The following is an 11,299-nucleotide window of genomic DNA, read 5'->3' as shown; positions in this document are numbered from 1 at the left end:
AAATGATTGACTGCCGTTGACTTCGTGGAGGCCAAGTCAGGGTATTCTAGAAGGATCAGGAAACGACTTGCTTGGAGAGCAAGCTGTCGCCCTAGGGTTTTTGGGGCCGGCCTATGGGGGCCCGTTTGATGCCTTCTAGGGTTACAATACCTATAAATACAGCTCCCTAGGAGCCACATAAACACTCACGAAAATCTGAAAGCTCTCTCCCTCTCTCTGCGGGTTTTTTCTTCTAGTTTTCGAGTAGTCGCTTTGTGTTTGTCGATTTCCAGTGCTGTTGGAATATCGATCTAGCTGCATTAAATCCTGGGGTTTTACTCTGTTGCTTACAGCCAATACAAGCGAAGTAAAAACCTTTAAGGACAAGAATCTGATCCGTGCAGTTGCTTCAAGATCAAGTCAGCAATCAACAGGTCGGTTTTATTTTTCTGTCTTGTGTTTAATTCGTCCAATAACAGGACAGTCTTCTTCTACCTTTCTTATAATCAGATCTAATCGAGAAGGATAGATCTGGTTTCTGGACGAAACTTGGTAAATTTAATAATAATAATTGAATTATTATTCGCAACTAATCGACATATAATTCACAATATTATTTGTCGGTTTCCTTGCGTGTCTTTTAGTTTGACATACAACATCGCATTGCGCGGGTACGCTACTAGTATATATATATAATTCCTAAAAACTGGTAATCGAATTCAATTTAACCTTTTACTCGGCCAACAAGTCATCCAACTTTCAAAAATTATATTTTTGACCTAGATTTCAAATTTTATAACAAATTTGGTCCAAAATTTACACTTTTGGCCTAGATTTTAAATTTTATTAAAAATTTAGTAAAAAATTTACTCTTTTGGCCTAGATTTCCAAATTATATTTTTGGCCCAGATTTCAAATTTTATAACAGATTTGGTCCAAAATTTACATTTTTTGTCTAGATTTTAAATTTTTATTAAAAATTTAGTAAAAAATTTACTTTTTTGGCCTAGATTTTTGAATTTTGTTATGAATTCATTGTAACTTTAGTTTTTTTACAACTTTTTTTCTCAAAAAAAATAAAATATGTTTTTTATTAGAAAAAAATATTTTCATGTAAAAAATCTTATATTTTCTATATAAAAACTTAAAAAAAAAAAAACTTTTTTGTATACCAAATATCTATTTTTTAAAATAGGTATTTTTTAAGTACATAAATATATACAAATTCGTTTTTATAAAAAAAATATATACAAACACATATTTGTAACATCCATAAAAATCATGCTAAATTTATACTTTTTAAAACATTTCAAAACCAATGATTATTACAAAACTTGTTTTCAAAATAGTATAATGTCAGAGTATCCCAGAAATCGAAATCATAAAATATGAGGACCTGTACGATCACGTCTTCGCCTTCCCGCGATCATCTGAAGTACCTGAAACCAAAACTGAAACTGTAAGCCCGAAGTTTGATGAGTTCCCCCAAAATACTCAAATACCAAACAATATACATACAATCACAAACATCATACTATGAGTCCAATCAACTATCGGGTTGGAATACCCCAGGCCCTCAACCATCGGGTTGGAATGCCAACATACTATAGGTCCAATAAACCATCGGGTTGGAATACCCCAGACCCTCAACCATCGGGTTGGAATACCCCAGGCCCTCAACCATCGAGTTGGAATGCCAACATATTATGCGTCCAATCAACCTCGGGATGGAATACTCACGCTACCAATAAAACATGTGCACCTATATCAAATAATCAGCTAATAGTCTACAGAGACAACATATTAAGGTCCAATCATCCACATGATGGAATACCGTTAACTACCAATCAAACATGTGCTCATATAACAGATAATCACATAACAGTCTACAGATAGTCAAACCGATCTACATATCTCTAATCATAGTAACATCCTATCTACCAGGATACTTATCTAACCGATCTCACTAATAACAAAGCAGGATAACAATCAAAAGGTCCGACCTTGGTGCCTTCGACCCTTTAGTATAGTGAGGAAAACTCACCTCACAATGTCGAACTATAGTGATAAGATCAAACTCCCGAATCACAGCCATGAACTCCATCACCTATATCTACCACATGACCAAGTCCACTTCCATAAATTTCCAATTTACTAAAATACCCCCATAAGTCAAACTGGTAAACCCTTGGTTGAAGCCAAAGTCAATGGTCAAGGTCAACAGTCTATGTTAACCCAACTCGTCGAGTGCAACCTACAGACTCGTCGAGTCCCTTCATAATTCAGAGAGTCGCGAGAATCAGAGTCAACTCGCCGAGTTGGCTATCCAACTCGTCGAGTCCATGCAACGTCCAGAAAGTCAGGAAAAACCCTATCTACTCATCAAGTCTCCTTACTAACTCGTCGAGTTCATGCCGAAACCAAAAAACAGGGAAACCCGTTTCGACTCGTTAAGTTAGGTTATCCAACTCGTCGAGTTCATGCAGTCTACTTCTTATCCAGATGATTTCAAGCTACCCAACAAACTCCAAATTGTAGATCTAGCCTCCTAGGGCACAACTACCACGTAAAGTTGCACACTTTACGTGCATGCAAGGTTTTAAAGGCCAAAACCAAACCAAAGAAGAAGTTCTAGGTAAGGAGAGGTCCATAACTTGCTAAAGACTAGAACTTTATGACTATAAGGGGGTTAGAGGAATCCAAATATGAAGTTACAACTTCAGATCATGCCCAAAACCAGAAATGACTCCTCAACAGCCTAGAAATGGCCCTAAACCCTTGTATGAAGAGATCTAGCTAGAGAGAAGTCAAGGTAACGGCTTGTTACCTTCAAGATGATGCTAAGATGAAGTAGAAATCAAATCCACAAGCTTCTCCCTGCTCCAAGCTCCTTAGACTTCAAGCTCTCTTCACAAATGCACCAAAGACACTCTTTTAACCTCACAAACACAAGGGAGCAGTAAAGAACGGCTAGGGTTTCCTTCTTTGAGTAATGGGGTGATAAGGGAGGCACAAGGATATGGTTTAAGTACTTTAAACAGGGTGCAAACCCTAAAAATTAAGATTTCCTCATTCAGCTCTTACTCGTCGAGTTGGGGTCCTCCAACTCGTCGAGTAGACCTCATAAATCACGTGGGTAGGCTACTCTTTACACGACGAGTTGGGCCTCCAACTCGTCGAGTAGGCTTCCTTATTTGCAATAAAACCCCTAAAATCACCCTCTTGGAAATTAGAATGTTACAATATTTTACAAAAAAAATCTATACAAACACCTATTTCATAGTAAACAAGTTTATATATATATATATATATATATATATATATATATATATATATATATATATATATATATATATATATATATATATATATATAAACACTTATTTGGTTGCAAGATGTTTTACACAATGTATTTATAATAAAATAAATGTTTCTATACTTTTTTTTTTTTTTGTAAAATACATGTTTGTATATATATTTTCTATAAAAATGGATTTGTATATACATTTATGTACTTATAAATACCTGTTTTCATAAATAGATATTTGATATACAGAAAAAAAATAATTTTTTTTAATATAGAAAATATAAGAAAAGTTGAATACTTGAATGTTCGGTCTTTGTAGAGCGTCCGTACAATTATGCATATCTATGTATATTTATTAATTAGAAATAAAGAATAATAAAGGTACCCAAGAAAATATTATTTTTTATATAACCAAAGAACAAAGTGGAGGAAACTTTTGCAGTAAAAACAAAATTAAAACGTGTAAACGATTATAATACAAAAACTCAAGTGTCCAGGTTCATCCTCCCAACTCCGCTTTATATTCCTACTATTATGATTCCATTGACACAGCCTGGACTGGAACTGAATCAAAAATCAACCTTTGTCTCCCCTTGCAATCGGCAATAAAGGAGGGAGGGACAACAGGAAAACAATGGCTGCCATGGCTTCCTTTATCATCAAGACACCAATCCAGTCTAACAACCCTTTCCCCAAAACCCACCGAATCAATTTCCCTATTGTCTCCCCTGTCTCCTACTCCTCCTACAAAAAGAAACCGATTCCAAAGTCGATTCGTATCTCTTGCGGGTTGATTGAACCAGATGGAGGCAAGCTCGTTGAGCTTGTCGTTCCTGAATCCCAGAGAGATGTTAAGAAGCGGGAAGCCATGTCTTTGCCCAAAATCAAGCTCTCCAGGATCGATCTGGAATGGGTCCATGTGCTCAGCGAAGGCTGGGCTAGTCCGCTAACCGGGTTCATGAGAGAATCCGAGTTCCTCCAAACTCTTCATTTTAACTCGCTCCGATTAGGAGACGGGTCAATCGTCAATATGTCCTTGCCAATCGTCCTGGACATTGACGATTCTCAAAAGAATCGGATTTCCGGTTCCACATCTGTTGCCCTCATTGATTCTTCTGATAACCCGATTGCTATTTTGAACAAGTAAGATGCTTTTCTACATTCATTATTGATTTATTTCATTTTGTTATTAATCCAGGGACCTTTCCAACTTTATAACTACCACCGAACATCTTTATGATGATAATCTGCGTAAAAATAGACGAAAAAAGTTAGTACTTTATCTCCTTCGAACTTGTAAACACTAATTTTATAGTTATCAGCTACTAAAAAGGTTTAGTCTTTATCTGTTGGGCATTATTCCAGAATCATTAATCATGAATCCGAGGTATATTGATGATTCACAAGGAGCCTTCTGGTATCTTCTTTACCAGAAAAGGAGATAAATATCAAAAAGTGATATATCTCTCACCTTGAAAAGACTGAAAACCTACAAGTATCAACTTTCTGATGATTTATGTATTAATCATATAGTATTGAGATCTACAAGCACAACAAAGAAGAAAGAATAGCAAGAACATGGGGAACCACTGCCCCTGGTCTCCCATATGTTGAAGAAGCCATAACAGGTGCAGGAGATTGGCTGATTGGTGGTGATCTTGAAGTCATACAACCAATCAAATACAACGATGGTCTTGACAAATACAGACTTTCCCCTTCAGAACTTCGGGCGGAATTCACCAAACGGAATGCTGATGCCGTCTTTGCTTTCCAGCTCAGGAATCCAGTTCACAATGGTCATGCTCTTTTGATGACTGACACAAGGCGAAGGCTTCTTGAAATGGGTTATAAGAATCCTGTTCTTTTGCTTCATCCACTTGGGGGATTCACTAAGGCAGATGATGTTCCCCTTAGCTGGCGTATGAAGCAACATGAGAAGGTTAGCAAAATTTTATTATAGTTTTTGGTTACTACAATTATGATTGTGTAACTTTTTTTTTTTAATGATATGAAATATGAATGTGATTAGGTGCTTGAAGATGGTGTTCTTGATCCAGAAAACACAGTTGTGTCGATATTTCCATCTCCAATGCACTATGCGGGGCCCACTGAGGTCCAATGGCATGCCAAGGCTCGGATCAATGCAGGTGCTGACTTTTACATAGTGGGCCGTGATCCAGCTGGCATGAGTCATCCAGTTGAGAAAAGGGATTTATATGATGCTGATCATGGAAAGAAAGTACTTAGCATGGCACCTGGACTTGAACGCCTAAACATTCTTCCTTTCAAGGTACTTACTTGCATTCCATAGCATCATCAATTCCTCGTGTTCCCAGGAAGGAATGGAATGGTTCATTCCATTCATATGCAAGAAGAATGGAATGGAACGTAATGACTCATTCCATTCCATCCAACCAAAGAAACCCTTTTGGTTTGATTATGAATTTATGAATTATATATTAATTACAGGTGGCAGCCTATGACAAGACAAAGCAGAAAATGGAATTCTTTGATCCCTCCAGACCACAAGATTTCCTCTTCATCTCGGGTACCAAGGTATGTATTAAGTATAAAAAAATAAAATCTTTGTGTGAGAAGGGCATTCATGTCTTTTGCAGAAATGAGAGTTAATGGACATTTTTGGCCTTTACAGATGAGAGCACTTGCAAAGAACAAAGAAAACCCTCCAGATGGATTTATGTGCCCTGGTGGTTGGGAAGTGTTGGTTGAATACTATGATAGTTTGGCTGCAAATGACTCTGGTAGGGTCCCTGAACCCATTCCGGCTTGAGCCATTGACCATGTGACACACACACAGACACAGACACACAGAAGGGTGAAAAGTCCATGAACCAGATTAGAATGCATTGTGTTTGTTTCAGGTTCAAGCCTATGTTTGTTCATAATTGTGTGGATTTGTTTTGTTTTAGAAATAAGTTGAGGCACTGCTGTAGTGATATAACTTTGCCTCCATGTAAAAATTCATGTGCTGTTCTGGTGCACATTGTAACATATTTATTTATGCTTTTCACACATGAAATATACTACTGGTTGCGTTTGGGATTCATTTTTCTTATTCCATCTTGGTTCATCTTTAAAAAAGTTTCAATCCATTCATTTAGCTTCTTTCCATTGGTAAAACTGATTTCTCCTAATTAACAAATGTTCTGAGATACAGATGTTTTTGTTTTTGATATCCATTATTGAATGAATGCAGTTGTTGATAGGTATTGATTCATCTCCTTTAAAGGCAATGACTTTATATTACTTTCTGGTGTTCAGCTTTAACTTAGCGATTCCTCCACTTCAGATCGTGACATTTTTGTTTTTTGATATTTTGTTTGAACTAAGTAGATTTACTTTGCGATGATAGAATTCAGTTCCTTTGAATTTGGTGATGCAACTTTAGATTTGAGAACTTGTGGACATGTACTACAATAGTGTGATGTTTCCATCTTGTTAGAATGTGTTTTTGTGATTTCTCCATTTATTGAGTTTATCAATGGTTAATTGCTTATAGGTTATACCAATGGGAATGGGGTGAACCATAAAAAATTCTCTAGGTGTCATGGATGTGGGGAGTTCTTTTTACACCGACGTAGTTGGTTTATGTTATGCGACCACTGAATATGGGGTTGGATGATGATTCTCCATATGTGCCTTAAAGTGAGATTCCCCATGTGGGGTTGTATCTACTTACCAACTCTTTATGGGAGGATGTTGGAAACGGTGGAAAGAAGAGGTGAAGGGGTATTGCTACTTAGGGGATGAAAGTGTGTCAAAACCCGGACCCCGATCTAGAAAACCCGGAACCCGGAATTGATGGATTATAAGACCCGATAACCGGACCGGTATACAAGAACTGGTTCCAGTTCGGTTCCGGGTATCAGACTGGGTAAAGTGGGTATGGAACCGGAATTTGAACATTGGAACCACAAACCTTTAAATTTGGCAAATTTTTTGTTCAAAGTGTTCATTTAGTGATGGTTTCCATAATGATTCGTTAGAGTTGTATTTCATGTGTTTTACTGCATGATACTATAAGTTCCATAAGTAGTAGCCACTAGCTTAAAATGTAAGGACCATTTTTGTGTTTTTTGGCTTTTTGTCATGCCATCTTTTTAAATTTTCCACTAATTCATTGGCACCATGTATTCGTTGAGATCAGATCAAGTAATAGATGTGTATGCTTAAATTTCCCACTAATTCCAACTTTTATAATGTAATCTGTTAAGCTTATAAAGAAAAAAAAATATGTAAAAATGACATTATGAAGAAAATAAGTAAAACATCCAAAATTAGTTTCCTAACATCATAGCATTTAAATATGTTAAACCATCAATAGATGAGTATGTTTATATTCCAATTTTGAGGTACAAATCAACTAAGTGAATGGCACCAGGGGATAACTTCAATTAACAAACTAGGGAAAACAGGAGATAAACAAAAAAAAAAAAAATACTTGGAGCCTAAGTATTATTGATTGAAAACGTTTTCTGGGCTACATAAAAATACCACACGAAGGGTCCATTTATACTAAACACAAAACAATCATAGTAAAACACATAAAAAGTGGAATAAAAACTATTAAATAAGAAAACTTCCAAAAATATCCCTGCTCTTATTTGCAATTTCTACAGATTCATTCACATATTTTTAAGTCCCTTTGATGATTTACATGCTTTTAGCTTAACCTCTACTGCAAAACAAAATCCTAAACATCCAAAACTAAAATATGGCAGTTTTTCCGAAAATACCCCTAGGACATAATCGGTATTGTTTGTGTAATCCAACCTTTCCGGGATTCTGTGATTGATCATCGGTTTTGTAATAGGAATGGAATCAGTCAATCAGAGACAAGAATGAAATCCAACACTGTTCTAATTTATGTATTAGTCAAAGAATGTGATAAATCAAGATGTAATCTGTGTATAAACATTGACATTCATGAATTACCACATCTAATTTGCAATTATCATAAAGCCATGAAGTAGTATGATTAATGGAAGAAATCAATCATAAAAGCAAGAAATATCTTCATGAGAAAGCATGAACATAAAGCTTTATTTACATGTTTGCGTGCCATTGATGAAACTTCAAAAGTTCAAATCTTTTTCAAGCTCAAGAACCATGTCACATATCTAAATAGAACATTCATATTTGAATTCTACAATTAAGCATTTCCATAAAAAGGACTACACATGAAATTTTGAAGAAAATTGTTGTGGTGATTAAATCGGGTCTGGTGCATTTATTTCGGTTTTGTTTTTTTTTCTAATCCGGTTCTCAGACCCATTGTACCCATACCTGGAATACTCAGAAGCCCGACAAGGTCAATTTTTAGAACCGAGAACCGGACCGTTTAAGAATTTTCCAGTTATACCGGTTCTGGTCCGGTTTTGCGGTTCTATAGCTCATCCCTGTTGCTACTGATTCCTATAATGCAATTGAAGGACAAAAACGTGTGAAGCTTGGTTAAAGTGCAAGGAAACAAGCATTTCCCAAGATTTTATAAGCAATTTGTTGGGAACTCAACGGTGACGAATCTAAGATTAAAACTCACGGGTGTCCACTTTAAATAGTTGTCAATGATACTTCATGTTAAAAAAAAAAATCAAACTTAATTCAAAAAGTACTAATTGATATTTTACGATGTTCACGATGAATTTTTATATTTTGAAAACATTCTATAAATGAATCTATAACAATAAAAACTTATTAATAAGTTGATCAATAATTTTATTACACAAAACATTGTTTATCAACTTTTTTATATATTTTGAATGTGTTTGTTGCTCACCCTTTCCATGTGTTTTTTCATGATTACTAGACAAAACATTTGTTTTTTTTTTTTGAACATTATGACCCAAATAAAAACATAAAAATATACTAAATTAATAAACAATATACAACTAATATTTCTTAGATTCTTTTTTTAAATTATACATATAAATATATAATGATGATCTTAATATCTAATCAAACCATATAGCTATTATAAAGAGATGAAGAAAAAGGTTAGAAATTAATAACTTAAAATGTTTATTAAACCAAGGTACAAGATATTGCTGACAAAATATTGTGCTATAGACTATAGTCGATGCATGCTATTACTAGGTTGTAGGTTTTGACTATTCAATTCAAACTCATATTTATTTTGCTTCTACTACAACACACTAAACTAGAATTAACCTAAGAGAAGAAAGAAAGTGATGCAGTTTCTTTGCACCTCAAACTGGAAGAAAGGCTAACAGAGAGTTCCGAGGAGAGAAAAAAAAACTTTATTCAACAATCAAAAAAAGCCTACCTCATGAAAACAAACGTCCAAAGCTAAAAATAATTCTAATCCTAAAAACTAAGTAACAACCGAACAAATGGATAACTCCAGTCTTATCAAAACCCAAACAAAAATAAATAAATTATTAAACTAAAGATAAAAGCAAATTAAACCAAATGGCATGGGATCTAATTTGGCTTTCACGAAACCCGGGTCAGTTTGGGCTACCGACATCATTCTCCCCCTCTTCAAAAGGACTCGCCCCCGAGCCAAACGGATCAACTTCATCTGGAACAAACGGGGATAAATATGCAACATTAAAAGTGGCTGAAACATTGTAGTGACTTGGTAACTCGCTTTTATAGGCATTATCATTTATACGTTCAAGGACTTGAAAATGGCCATCCGCACATGGTTGAAGCTTGCCTCCACGCCCCTTGGGAAACTGATCCTTGCTCATATGAATCCACACCAGATCGCCCTCTTTAAAAACCACCCGTCTGCGGTGAACATTAGCCTGCCTCTGATAATCTGTTCTCACACCTATTGATGAATTGCTTTAATTTGATCTGATCTTTCTTCACCTTTAGCATTGAAATGGTCGGTTGTCGATAGTAGTGCAAGGTCTAATGGTGTGAACGGATTACACCCATAAACTATAAAAATGGACTCTTGCCGATAGACCGATGGTACCATCGATTATAGGCAAACTCAGCTTATGGAAGTATGACATCCCACTAGCGAGGATTATTCCTAACAAGGTTGCGCAGAAGGTTTCAAAGGCTACGGTTTGTGACTTTAGTTTGAGCGTCACTTTACAGGTGATGTGCACTGCTAAAATGAAGATGTGAACCCAGCCGTTTCCACAATGTTCGCCAAAAATGTCCTATGAATTTAACATCGTGATAAGATGTTAAGGATTTGGGTACACCATGTAGCTTAACAATTTCTGCAAAGTAAAGACGAGCGATTTGACTAGCATCATACATCTTGGCACATGGAACGAAGTGTGCCATTTTGGAGAACCTATCAACCACGACCATGATCGAGTCTTTTTGTCTCTGTAAACGTAGAAGGCCAACAACAAAATCAAGGCTGACGTCTTCCCAAAGACCCTCAGGAACAGGAAGAAGAGTGTATAGACCTGCATTTGACTGGTTGGTTTTAGCAACATGACAATTTCGACACCTAGCCACAACATGAGTGACATCGACTCCCATTTTGGGCCAATAAAATCGTTCCTGTACAAGTTTAAGTGTTTTGTCTCTTCCAAAATGTCTGGCTAACCCTCCCTGATGACTTTCTAACACAATTTCATCCCTTAGTGAACACTTTGAGACACATAGTTGTTGTGTTTTGAACAGGAAACCCTCGTGGACAGAATTTTTTTTGTGAGTTCTCGAGGCTATCATGTGACAGTGTCTCCAGACCTTTGTGAAGTCTGGGTCATCAGGATACAACCCACGAAAAACATCAAACCCTTCCACTCGAACCTCTAACGACGTGAGTAGCATGTGATGTCGGCTTAGGGCATCAACCACCGTGTTACTTGAACCCGCTTTGTGTCATATGACAAAAAAAAATATTGAAGGTATTCAACCCATTTTGCGTGCCTCGGGTTGTGTTTGTGTTGATTGTTAATAAAACGAAGGGCTTGGTGGTCCGAGTATAGAATAAACTCACCTGGTAGTAAATAATGACGGCAATATTCGAGGCTTCGAACTATCGCATAGAAC

General features: G+C 36.2%; 1 protein-coding gene across 1 annotated transcript; it reads left to right on the top strand.

Annotated features, from left to right (window-relative positions):
* The first annotated feature begins 3,814 nt into the window (after nucleotides 1-3,814).
* On the top strand, nucleotides 3,815-6,353 carry LOC111890798 (ATP-sulfurylase 3, chloroplastic). Its single transcript, XM_023886884.2, has 5 exons — nucleotides 3,815-4,429; nucleotides 4,820-5,225; nucleotides 5,316-5,576; nucleotides 5,756-5,842; nucleotides 5,940-6,353. The coding sequence occupies exons 1-5, from the start codon at nucleotides 3,921-3,923 to the stop codon at nucleotides 6,075-6,077; spliced, it is 1,401 nt and encodes a 466-aa protein (XP_023742652.1). The 5' UTR covers nucleotides 3,815-3,920; the 3' UTR covers nucleotides 6,078-6,353.
* The last annotated feature ends 4,946 nt before the right edge of the window (nucleotides 6,354-11,299 follow it).

This window comes from Lactuca sativa, chromosome 5 (assembly GCF_002870075.4).
Source record: "Lactuca sativa cultivar Salinas chromosome 5, Lsat_Salinas_v11, whole genome shotgun sequence".
Classification (NCBI taxonomy): domain Eukaryota; kingdom Viridiplantae; phylum Streptophyta; class Magnoliopsida; order Asterales; family Asteraceae; genus Lactuca; species Lactuca sativa.
This window is presented reverse-complemented; position numbering and strand designations above follow the sequence as displayed.

Coding starts and splice junctions, on each gene's coding strand:
- LOC111890798 (XM_023886884.2), top strand. CDS start 3,921: ATGGCTGCCATGGCTTCCTTTATCATCAAGACACCAATCCAGTCTAAC. Junction 5,226..5,315: donor GTATGAAGCAACATGAGAAG/GTTAGCAAAATT, acceptor GAATGTGATTAG/GTGCTTGAAGATGGTGTTCT. Junction 5,577..5,755: donor TAAACATTCTTCCTTTCAAG/GTACTTACTTGC, acceptor TATTAATTACAG/GTGGCAGCCTATGACAAGAC.